The sequence below is a fragment of the Perissodus microlepis genome, chromosome 7, assembly GCF_051167445.1.
Source record: "Perissodus microlepis isolate ML-2025 ecotype Zambia chromosome 7, ASM5116744v1, whole genome shotgun sequence".
Classification (NCBI taxonomy): Eukaryota; Metazoa; Chordata; class Actinopteri; order Cichliformes; family Cichlidae; genus Perissodus; species Perissodus microlepis.
In genome coordinates, this window is record NC_140467.1 from 21200738 (window position 1) to 21213908 (window position 13171).

Genomic DNA, 13171 nt, shown 5'->3' on the forward strand with positions numbered 1-13171 from the left:
CATTCATGTATCTGAAAAAATGAACAGAAATGTTACAGATGCTGTGTCTAGAAAAAAATATTTTAGGTAGAATAGACACGCTCCATCATAGTGGTTTTATGACTGTGAAAAGTAGATGCATTCTTGGCCTTTGACAAGTGCAACAGATGGTAGATGGTACAAGGGTAGAACTGAACCTAATCCGAACCAGGTTTCCAGAGATGTGAATATTGAGAGACTAAAATTAACCAGGACAGAACCTGATAGACAGAAAACAAAACAAACAACAAAAAAGAGCCTGTAAGTTTTTTTTATTTACCAAAGAAGAAGTGTAGTTTGCAGGTTTTAGAACTTATGTTCATTCAAAAGCAGGAGCAGGTGCTGATACGAGAACCATCAACGAATAGCACACATGCATAAACATTTTAACAAACTTTGGGTCCACCTGTAAACTCCTGACCTGATTAACTCTGAGATGGGAAACACAAGTTTTGGTTCCCAAACTTTAACCGATCAGTTATTTCAATAAACTCCAAATGAAAAAAAGACTGATCACTGCTCAGTGTCTTATATGTCTAAAGTTTCCTACAGATATATGACTGCTACACTAATGCAGGGTAAATGATTCATTGTGGAGGAACTGCTGACAACCTGACAGCTGCCTTAATGTCAGTGCTGTCAGTCCTATAGAGGAGAATGTACAGATTTTATTTTGACCTGATCTGTCTTTTTTCTGAAATGGAAAACCCAGTTTCCATCATCTCTATGTGAACAAACTCAACCAAACAAGCTGAACCACAACATACAACAGAGAAAGGAACAGTTGAGGTTTCCAGCAATCCCCAGTGATTTATTACCAAATATACATTCATTTGAATAAATAAATTCCAGAATCTAACATTGTAGTGTTCCCTTGACTTTGAACATGTTTCAGCAACAATGCAAAATGAACTCGCTCTTTAAGGGACTCATTAACTTTTATTCAAAAGAAAAATAAAATGGATTTCAGTGGTTGTGGCCACTTTACTTCATTCTTCTCTTTTTGTTGTAGCTCTTTATAAAAAGCTCCAAAGATAGAAAGCTTTAAGTAAATTTACTTAAAGGACATTTCCTTATAGTGAGTACTCAGATCTTGCTTTAGGACAAACTTTTCAATAACATGGTACTATTGACATCACACATTTTGGCTTCAAACTAAAACTCAGCCTATAAAATGTGGCTCAAATGAAAATTTAACAAAAGGTCAAGTTAAATCAAATAAACGTATGTAACTCACCAAAGCAATATTCAGACCAAAGAGATGGATGTTGTTGGAACTTGTTCTCATTCACGGGGCTGGTGTGGCTGTTATTGTTGTAAAAGGGGCCATTTGGCTCTTCTGATATAATACTAATATCAGATAATCTTGGCTGCTCACAACACTGATATTAATAATCACTTACACAGTCGGAACTTCAAGCAGAGCCGTTCACACCTCAGATCTAGCACTCTGTTTGAAAAGAATCAGAGTTTCTTCAGCTTCAAGTACCCGACTCTGAGGAAGATTTACAGTCACTTGGCTGTGAATCGCATTTTGGTACCCGGCCTCTGGCCCTCTGGCTCCGGGTAGATAGTTCTGAAGGTCAAGTTGATGCGTGGGCCCCTGTCATGGTACTCTTTAGCCACTTGATGCTGGTGGGAACAGAGAGACTCATAAGCAACATATTTAAAAAAGTTATTCTTTCATAAAAATGTAGTGTAAGTGAGCAATTAACAATCTTGGGCAAGTATTGCTCTATTAAGTTTCTATTAATGGGCAACATCTACAAATTTTCCACTAGAATCAAAAGAACGAAATGTATGAATAGCCATGAGCTAAGCCAGCTATATTTTGTTCTCTTTAAGAGTGTAAAGTGATAATAGACAAATCTGAGAAAAAAAACAAACAACAACACATGTATACAGTCTGGAGAAACACCATCAGACATGGAAAAGTCAGATTTATTCACCTGTGCAAAGCCAGCACTACTACCTTTTGCACAAGAAAATAATGGCCTTCATACATTTTGTGCAGCTTGTGGACTCAACGACACACACAAGTGCAGAAACACCACTACACCTCCATCAAAATCTGAGAAGGAGGTGCAAGGTTTGCTTATACACAACAGTGTGAAAAGAAAAAAAGAGCTACGTAAACACAGAATGATTCCTGTATCCATATTCAAACACGTGAAGTACTTTAGCAGGACTGATGGGTTTAGTTAAATATTTAGCACTCACTTCTAAACCTTGCTCCGTGAACCAGATGGTTTTGTTAGGCCAACCGTGACTGCAATAATGGAGATAGAATTAATGTCTGAAGTGATCTTTTTCTTGAAAGAGAGTAATGAAGCCCCTGTTAAGTTACTCAGGGGGGTGTCGTCATAAAACACCTGTGACCTTATCCTCTCCTTCTTTCAGCTCAAACCTCTTTCATCTCCTTGCCCCAACTTGTATCTCTCACTCTCTCACCTCACTTAGTTTTTAGTAAGTGAACATTGTGTAGTGGAAAGTTGAGGATAGCTCCATTTGGGGCCCGTCCTGATTTATATCAGTGGTATTGTTTTGATCATTGAATTCCTCTAGCGGTGGACAAAACTTGTTTAAATTTGCTTATATAATAAGCCGTTTTATATATGTACAGTCAGGTGGAAAAATTTTTTCCACACAACTCTGTATGGTCCAGTGAAAAAATGAAAGTGTCCTTATTGCTTTCATAGGAATTCAGAGCCAAGTGTGAGCATCTCTCCAAGTGTCTATGTTTTGCTATGCATCCTTGAACAAAGTTTAAAAAGATATACCTAAACAGCATGGCCCATTTTACCTGCTCTGCAAACAGATTTGGCCATAATGAAATTCAAGCAGCTGTAATATGCTGTAATAACTCATTCTCATACCTGAGTGTGATCCAGTTATTTTCAACAGAACCCAGCTACTCTCTCTGTTACATACACAAGAGCCTTGCACTCATGTAAATCTGGTTGCTCTGACTTTGATCGTAAAAAAAGAAAAGAAAAGATAGAAAGAAGACTCTCATTAGGTTGAAGCCTTACTCTTCTCTCCAGGCCTCTCCATTCATCCTTGTTACTGGTTGGCCAGGCGAGAGGAACCTGACTGCCTTCACCACACATCTATATGCTCACATGGTGAGTCAGAAGCACTAACACTCCTCTTCCGCACAACAGCGAGGAGACTATTCAGTGTGAATGTCCAGTGTTTCATTAGAAGTGTTTTTTTCAAGGTTGCTGTTTTAATAATAACTTAGTTTGTGCAAGAAAGATAATTTACAAAAGCATCACAGTACAAAACTATCTATGTAAAACAGGCTGAAAAGATCCTTAAAAACAAACTATCAGTGTTCTTTTGTTATCTGAAGATGTATGTTGTTCATTTTGACAGTAAATATAGTATAATGGATAAAATCATTGTTACCAAGCAGGTTAATTAGGTCCAACAGCTAAGCCAAACATTGAAGTAATAATATGTGAGTTTTATATTTTCATTTTTCTGCACTTTATCCTTACAAATGGAACACAGAAACCAACTCATAATATGTGTATAGCTGATTTCTAATATGTAATGTGAGTTAGCCAACAAATAAATCTGGCAACGTGTAGTGCAGGGGTGTCGAACTCCAGGCCTCAAGGGCCTGTGTCCTGCAGGTTTTAGATCTCACCCTGGGTCAACACACCTGAATCAAATGATGAGTTCATTAGCAGCTTCTGGAGAACTTCAAGACATGCTTAACCATTTAAATCAGCTGTCTTGGATCAAGGACATATCTAAAACCTGCAGGAAACTGGCCCTTGAGACATGGAGTTGGACACCCCTGGTGTAGTGCAAATGACCCGGCACCTGAAAGGGAGACATTTTTGAATAAAAAGTATTTTTCATTTCTGCCTGAATCTATCCTGTAGCTGGACTTTCTTTGAATAAAGCTTTGGTCATACTCACAGACAACTGAAGACCCAGCAGCTTAGTAACGATTACTATTATACTCACACTCACTTTTTGATGACAAAGTTTACATCACTCAGCCCTAAGCGAACCTTAGCGGGCTTGGAGAGCGTAATCAAGGCTTAACTTTATTGCCTGCCTGGTGGAGCCTACCTGCCAGTCATCCTGTGTGGCTCCTTCCATCAGCAGAAGTGTGCCATGACTCAGAGGAATTCGAATCCGCTCCACGTAAGTGTAGTCACCCTTCTCCTCCTAAAGGACAAAAACACACAGTGCAGTCCAAAGGTTAATCTTCAGTGTATATGCAAACACCTAATGCTGATGCTTTGCTTCACACAGTTTGCAAAGCATCTCATTTTTTTTTGGCATCGAATGTGAAATGTGTCCATTAATCTGCTTCACTTCACTACTTCCTCCCAAGTTGTACTGTTTCCTGAGGCAGATCAAATGTGTCCATCTAACTTTAATGCACAAGGAGATTACTTCTGATTGGATCACTTCCCAACTCATCTTGCCTTTCTTCACAAGTTAAGTTAGTTGTGAGATGATCTCATCTTACCAGAATACTTTCATCTTGTTTTTATTATAGTTAAGAATGAAACCCGGTGAGCTAACTCACCGGTGGAGGCTGCTTGCGGAGACTGAAGACTCTGGTGTCGCCCAGACTAAGAGAAGCAATAGTTGGCTTGGGACCCAATGAGGCTTCGTCGTCACTGTGCCAGCCAATGCTGTCATGGCCATCCCGATACAAGTTACACAACAGGGAGTTGAAGCTGCATCCAGTCGCATGCTCCACTGCCTTGCAAAGGTTTACCAGCAACGGATGCCACTTTGAGGAAAAAGCAAGAACAATACGCAGAGTTCAGCAAATGAACAGAATGATGAATGAGGAAAATGAAAGACTCAATGTTAAAATAATATAACAAAAGCAAATATTTCACTCTGTTTAGATCAATCTTTATTCTCCCTACAATTAGACTACAAATCAAAGACTTTGCCAGAGATTGTGTGAAAAAAAAATTCTGTCACATTTTTGTTACAGTTGTCAAACCTGCATGTTTGCAGCCATTGTGGAGCGAGCATAGGTATATGGGAGCTCTCCATACCAGCAGGTCAGCCTGGGTTCCTCGTATGCTTCACCTGGACCAGAATACACGCACACATCCAAACAGATCAGGAAATTGCCCAGATTAAACAAGAGACAAAAGGTTTTTTTTCGTATTGCACAGTGGGGGACACATTTCTGTGAATATTTAAAATCTGCTGATATTTGATACCCAGTCTTAACGTGGTTATAATAACGTGGTTATTTGAAAGCTTAAATAAAAGAGCTGTGCTAGTATTTCCAGGTTAATAACAGAAATTTTATCTGATGCACACTGTACCGGGCCCCTACGGCCCCTCCTGCATGTGGTTGGTCCACAGGAAATGTGTCCATGTGGCTCTTTTGAGCTGAGCCTGACCAGCACTGCAGGCTAATTCCCAACCATCAGATGCTCATCGACAAGGCCCACCCTTGGGTCTGGCTCCGTTAACCCTAATCTGAGTGTGGTACACTGGCCCACTGGTTTTTCCTACATAAAGGTCTTGTGAATCGCACTTCGTCTGTCCCTTCATCTAGAACCAATTTGTCTTGGGAGACCCTACCAGGGACAAAATGCCCTAACAATATGGGACCTACGATCACCAGAGTACACAAACCCCTCCACCACAATGATGTGGCGATTTGTGGAGGCAATCAGGTGGCAGTCAAAAGCGGGGGACTTGGCAGCCTGATTCAAACTCGCTGAAACGGGCTTTGGGTATATGGAACGCCACCTCCCATGAACACGAAGGAGTCTAAGCTACCGCTTCAGGTGGAGAGATACTGGCTAGATATGGTAAGGCTTGCCTGAACACACAATTACAACCAGTCTCCTGGAGAGGGGATGGATTCTGTTTCACTCTGGAGTTGCACCTTAGTGAGAGGCAGGGGTGGGTACACTTGTAGAAACAAGCTTCCATAGTGTGGCTTTGCTCAGCTCTAGGGATAGAGTGGGGTGCTTGGCCCTTCAAGAGTGTCTTGGAGTAGAGCTGCTGATCCTCCACATCTAAAGGAGCCATTTGAGATGGGCATCTTACCAGGATGCCTTATGGGTACCTTATAGGTGAGGGAGAAGGCAGACCCAGGAGACACTGGAGAGATTACACCTCTTGGCTGGCTTGGGAACATCTTGGTACTCTCCCTAAAGAGCTGTAGGATGTGGCCAGAAAGAGGGAGGTCTGGGTGTTTCTGTTTAGACTGATGTCCACAAAAACCCAGACCCAGATAAACTGCAGAAATGGATGGATTGGTCTTTTGAGTATAAAACACTCAACCACTCAAACCCCAATCCAGACCTCTGCCTGTGGACAGTTTCATAGAGTAAACCATCAAATCAATCTCTATATTGCGTCAGTAATTTGATGAAGGCAATTCAGTCAGGGCAGAAAACTGACAAATTTGTTCTTACTGGATTTTCTTTCGATGTCTAACAAACATGTACAATAATCGTCTGTTTTGTCACTGGTTTTCTAACAGGGGTCAAGTAAACATCTAAATCCAATTTCTCTGTCTTCCTCTGTGGGTCTGAGTGTACCTCCCTTTCTCGGGAAACCAACAGTTCTCTTCCAAGAAACAATTTTTTGCCTTCGGTGTATTTTGGCCAGCCGTCTGGTATCACAATACGGTGAAACCAAAACAAACTGCTTGAGCAGCCATTGCTTTTTATGGTGCTGAATTATTACATACATACCATTTATCAACTCTCAAATGCCAGAAAGATAAGCAAAAGCCAAACCCATTCAAAGTATCCATTTCAAAGTTGTGAGACCAAATGATCGGAAAAACTGAGTCAGTGCATTTAAAGGTTGTTTTAAAGCAGGGCAGGATAAATGAAGGAGTGGTGATACATTAAAGAGCCAGCCACCACTTCTTTTTCCACTCTTCCTTAACCCAAACATTGATGATTTCACACCCTGTGTCTGTGGCGAGTGTTTGGAAATCATGACCACTTGTCTTCATCATTCTGTTTGTTTGCTGTGTAGCTACTGCAGAATTGCACAAAAGATGGACAAGAGCCAGCTGAGAGAAAAGGACGATTGTGAGGCAAAGTCTGGCTTCATCTCAGCACATTCCCCTGTATATCGTCTGTCGCCGTATATGGAATACAATGTGAGTGTTCTCAGTGTCAGCTTTTTTTTCAAAATAAAGTTCATATACAAATTACCACATGAGCAAGGCACCTAGTTGGATTTGGAAAACTTTGCATTAAAAAGCTATAACTTTAAAAAAAAGAGAGTATATTAAACAATTACCCAAATCTATTGCCAACAAAAAGTATTCTGTTATTAATTAGAGATCTTTAAGTACTTTTAAAATACATGTACCGAAAACTGCTTTAAAAGGTCACCACTGCACTGACATGAAACAGGAACAAACCTGAATCCAGCAGCAAACTTCCTGCAGTGGGGAATCCTTCTTCACGCTCCTCTCTACAAACCACAAACTCACATTTCACCTAGTTTACACTGTTAAGAACCCAGTGCTCACCTTGTCTGTAGTTGGTCTTTTGGGACCATGGAAGCTCTGCAAGCAGCTTACTGAACATCCAGTCGGCCTCTTCTGGGGAGAGAAATCCAGGCAGCAGCCGCAGCCTCGACAGATGAAAGATAAATAGACACAGACTAAATCCCCATAAACATAAAGTAAGAGTATAAAGTATGTACTTTACCCTGGTTTTCTAAGAGTTTAAAGTCTGGGCATTCCAATTATTTCTGTAAGGCATAAAATTCCTCCTTAACAATATGAACGTGTAACCTTTTTCTTTTTTTTCTTTTTTTAACAGAAAGAGAAATACACAGGGAAAAGGCTCTTGTGCAAAATAGTAAAATTTTTCAACATCCAGATCAAATAGTAAAATCAAATGACTGACAGTTACTTTTGGTTTATTATCCACTACAACCATTCTGTTAAGCTCACAAAATGACCTGCTAAAATTCAAACTGAACCTCGGTAACAAAATACAGACTACAATAACATTGTCTCTCTGTAAATCAGATTTTTCTAATAACAATAAAATCAAAATTGACATGCTAAAAATCTATGTGAAAATAGCCTAATTGTACCTTCCACTATATAATAAAGCACAAGTTATGAAATATTCTTAATTATTAAAAACAAAGCTCATTTTATGTGTTTTACTGGGGACCATAAAGTAAAAAGCCTGACTTTTATTAAGAAAAAGCATATTTATTATGCGACCACTGCCACCTAGTGGATTTAAAACTCAGTCACTGATTTGTGCAATGTTCAATAAACACACATTCAGCTATTTTCCATTTAATTGTTTTTTAAACTTTACACACCTGGACACCCCTGATGGTCCATGGCTGATCTCAAAATCACCTGCCTGTCTGACCAGAACAAAATGAATCACGTTAAAAGTATGTAGTAGAGGACTCGCTAAGCCACCTTAAAAATTGTGTGATTAAAAACGTTATCTGTCATAAAAACAAAGCTGTGGAAGTAAAGATTGAAATTAGTAACTTACTCTATCACCTTCTCTGGTGGCACATCTCTAATTGGCTGCAATAAAGGAAAAAAAAAAGAAAAAGTAGTATCCTCACATTTATTTTTATTGGCAGCAAAGACTCATTTTGACTTCTTCACGTGGACAGTCTACCTGGGAGGGCTGGAGAAACTCAAAGGTTTTAGTTGTTTTCTGAGGCCCAAAACCCCAAGAACCAGAGGCCACGTTGGCATTTTTGGATTCATTGCAATTTGGGCCTGCACCTGTTTAAAAAACAGAATAAGAATCTTGTTTCCTACGTAAATGTCAGCCCAATTTGCCACACTTATTTAAACACATAACTGTATTTGATAAGAGAGGAAGAAAATTCCTTATATTTTTTTATCTACCTCTATGAATGACCTGAGCTGGCAAAAGCATGCAAATCCTGCATTTCACAGTACACACTACACTTTGATTTACCTGTTGGACCTGAGTGTTTTGGCAGTTGTTTTGCCCAGCAGCCCTGAACTCTGGCACGCTGACGCTTATCTGACATCACATCAAGTCTATGATGTGAGAAAGAAGAGAAACAGATTCATTCACAACTATAGGATTTCTTTATTTGAACACAGAAACTGGCTCTGTACACGCCATATCGTAAAAAGGAATTCACACAAACTGACATTAGGGAAGAATCGAGAACAGTTCCTAACTAAGATAGATTATCTTAGCTACCTGACTCAAATCTCAAGCTTATCAAGCTTTTTAATCAATGCTGGCATGTTTTTTTGACAGCTGTACATTGCAAAACGGGAATGTCAAACATTTGGCAGTGAAACTTTTTCACGCATGTGAGCCTTTATTTTATTCAGCAGTTTCAACACTGTGAGATAATGAGGCCTTCTTTGTTGCTCTAGAGACAAAAACAAATCATGAAGAGTCAATATCAGAACTGATAAAGATCTTTTACACCCAGAAGTATTTGGACAATATTCTCCCACCTGTACAACACCACACTGGAGTTCAGTTCATCTATCAAGATTTCCTTCTTTAATTCAAGGTGCTTAACAAAAATACAGCATTAAAACTTTAGGAGTTATAGCTTTTTAAATGTTTTTCGTATATATAGCCCCCCAAAATTAATTGGATAAATTAATACAATTGTAAACATAAGGACTGTTTTTAATACTGCTTTATAGCTAATGACTGTCTTAAGTCTAGAACCCACAGCCTTTGAGAGCCACCTTCAATTGCTGCTTGGTTGTGGGTCTCCCAGTCTTCACCTTTGTCATCAGTAACTTAAAGTGTCCTCTAAGTGTCAGGTGACTGACTAACTCAGCTTTTGAAGAATATTTAATTTCTTTGCCTTGAAAAACTCTTGGGTTGTTTTTGCGGGTTATTTTGGCTCATCATCCATTTGCAAGTCCTGACCAGTTTTGCCGCATTTGGCTGAACATGAGCAGAGAGTATAGTCCTGTACACTTCACAATTCATCTTGCTATATGTACCAGCAGTCACATTAACAATAAACACTAGTGACCCGGTTACAGTGGCAGCCATACAGGGAGTGCAGAATTATTAGGCAAGTTGTATTTTTGAGGAATAATTTTATTATTGAACAACAACCATGTCCTCAATGAACCCACAAAACTCATTAATATCAAAGCTGAATGTTTCTGGAAGTAGTTTTTAGTTTGTTTTTAGTTTTAGCTATTTTAGGGGGATATCTGTGTGTGCAGGTGACTATTACTGTGCATAATTATTAGGCAACTTAACAAAAAACAAATATATACCCATTTCAATGATTTATTTTTACCTATGAAACAAATATAACATCTCCACATTCACAAATATACATTTCTGACATTCAAAAACAAATCAGCGACCAATATAGCCACCTGTCTTTGCAAGGACACTCAAAAGCCTGCCATCCATGGATTCTGTCAGTGTTTTGATCTGTTCACCATCAACATTGCGTGCAGCAGCAACCACAGCCTCCCAGACACTGTTCAGAGAGGTGTACTGTTTTCCCTCCTTGTAAATCTCACATTTGATGATGGACCACAGGTTCTCAATGGGGTTCAGATCAGGTGAACAAGGGGGCCATGTCATTAGTTTTTCTTCTTTTATACCCTTTCTTGCCAGCCACGCTGTGGAGTACTTGGACGCGTGTGATGGAGCATTGTCCTGCATGAAAATCGTGTTTTTCCTGAAGGATGCAGACTTCTTCCTGTACCACTGCTTGAAGAAGGTGTCTTCCAGAAACTGGCAGTAGGACTGGGAGTTGAGCTTGACTCCATCCTCAACCCGAAAAGGCCCCACAAGCTCATCTTTGATGATACCAGCCCAAACCAGTACTCCACCTCCACCTTGCTGGCGTCTGAGTCGGACTGGAGCTCTCTGCCCTTTACCAATCCAGCCACGGGCCCATCCATCTGGCCCATCAAGACTCACTCTCATTTCATCAGTCCATAAAACCTTAGAAAAATCAGTCTTGAGATATTTCTTGGCCCAGTCTTGACGTTTCAGCTTGTGTGTCTTGTTCAGTGGTGGTCGTCTTTCAGCCTTTCTTACCTTGGCCATGTCTCTGAGTATTGCACACCTTGTGCTTTTGGGCACTCCAGTGATGTTGCAGCTCTGAAATATGGCCAAACTGGTGGCAAGTGGCATCTTGGCAGCTGCACGCTTGACTTTTCTCAGTTCATGGGCAGTTATTTTGCGCCTTGGTTTTTCCACACGCTTCTTGCGACCCTGTTGACTATTTTGAATGAAACGCTTGATTGTTCGATGATCACGCTTCAGAAGCTTTGCAATTTTGAGACTGCTGCATCCCTCTGCAAGATATCTCACTATTTTTGACTTTTCTGAGCCTGTCAAGTCCTTCTTTTGACCCATTTTGCCAAAGGACAGGACGTTGCCTAATAATTATGCACACCTGATATAGGGTGTTGATGTCATTAGACCACACCCCTTCTCATTACAGAGATGCACATCACCTAATATGCTTAATTGGTAGTAGGCTTTCGAGCCTATACAGCTTGGAGTAAGACAACATGCATGCAGAGGATGGTGTGGACAAAATACTCATTTGCCTAATAATTCTGCACTCCCTGTACGTGCCCACACAATAACATTATCTCCACAATGTTTTACAGATAATGTGTTATGCTTATAATCGTGAGTTATTTCTCTTCTTCTGCACACTCTTCTGTTCCCGTCATTCTGGTTAAGATTGCTTTCATGTGTTAGCAGAATTTTTTTTAGCTGAAGTGTGAAAGCTGTTTTAGATGTTTTCAGACAAAGCCTGATCTTGTTTTTATGTGTAACCAGTGATTTACACCTTGTTGTAAATTTACATTCATGAAGGTGACTCTTGACTGTAGACTCTAAATACACCATTGACTGAGATCCATAGACCTACCTCTGTGAGAATTTTCTACACTTGCATCACTATCTCTTTCACGCCACATATTGAGAGTTCCAGAATAAAGACATCATATGCACGCAAGGAAACAACTCCAGAAATGTTATCTTCTTAGTCCATCATGAGATGAGAGAACAGACTTCACCTGGCCCTGAAACTGCTTATCATCCATTTGTCCAATTACCTTTTAACCTCTGAGCAACTTTGTATAAAAAATGGCTGTAATTTCTGTATAGTTACCACAATCCAAAAAATCTAAATTTCAATCACGTCTTCATAATTTTATTTAAAATCCACTCTGCCACTATCCAAATACTACTCTATAAGTCGAACGGAGAATGGCACTCCTACTAATGTCTTATCAATGTCTACCCCTGCATGCAGTTTTTTTCCCTTTATGTGAGTGTGTGTGTGTGGAGTGCTGCTCAGATCTGCAGTCCTTTGTGATGCGTAATCAGATGTTGTGAGTTATATATTTTGTTCGAGTGGTAGTTGTACTACGTTCTTTTCCCTCTGTGCCTAATGAAAAGCACGATTTGTTGGATTTGTCGTAGAATCTTAAAGTTTCTCTGAGAATAAAATATGCAGCCATCAAATTGAACAAAGCAGCTTTTAATAAATTGTTCGATAATTAAACGAAATAATTTCTGTCCCCTTTAGTTAAAGGATAATTTCGATAGTAAACTGGCTATTCTTAACTGAAATACTTGATTAGCTTGGCGCTCAGTATACGTAACATAAAGTTACTTTAAATAACACTTTTTAAATGTCATACTTCGTAAGAAAATACCAGGACTAACTAATGTTGGGAAAAAACTTGAATGACTTACCCAAGTGGTCGCTAAAGCATATCTACAGAACTAAGAGAAGAGGGTATTTTTTTATTTAAGCTGTAGCGCTGTCAGCCATGGCAAGAGTGTAACAGGGAAAATAAATCCTACCTGGAACCGAGATGTGAAACTATAGTTCCGTCTCTAGCTCTCCTCTCTCTCTCTTTTTTTTTTTTTAAAAAAAAAATATATTTTTAGCACAATTTAATGTGAACTATGTCACGAATAAAACTAATGTCAATTAATAAGCTTCCCTTTTCAAGCTTAATAAGATTGGGCTTCAAAATGTTTTTAGGATAAGGCTTGATTAGGGAACTCTGGACAATGCTTTAGGCATTAGACTTTCCAGGATATTCTGAGCCGGTCCACTTTTCATTCTCCTTACAGGGATTCCCGTTGCATGCCTCCAAGAGATCCGTGTTCCTGAACTT

General features: G+C 39.5%; 1 protein-coding gene across 1 annotated transcript; it reads right to left on the reverse strand.

Moving 5' to 3' along the window:
* Nucleotides 1–271: 271 nt before the first annotated feature.
* alkbh3 (alkB homolog 3, alpha-ketoglutarate dependent dioxygenase) lies at nucleotides 272–12850 on the reverse strand. Its single transcript, XM_084934107.1, has 10 exons — nucleotides 12741–12850; nucleotides 8967–9052; nucleotides 8658–8767; nucleotides 8526–8560; nucleotides 8341–8388; nucleotides 7526–7629; nucleotides 5006–5094; nucleotides 4574–4783; nucleotides 4108–4206; nucleotides 272–1650 (listed from the first exon to the last, which is right to left on the reverse strand). The coding sequence occupies exons 2-10, from the start codon at nucleotides 9040–9042 to the stop codon at nucleotides 1531–1533; spliced, it is 891 nt and encodes a 296-aa protein (XP_084790233.1). The 5' UTR covers nucleotides 9043–9052; nucleotides 12741–12850; the 3' UTR covers nucleotides 272–1530.
* Between the last annotated feature and the right edge of the window lie 321 nt (nucleotides 12851–13171).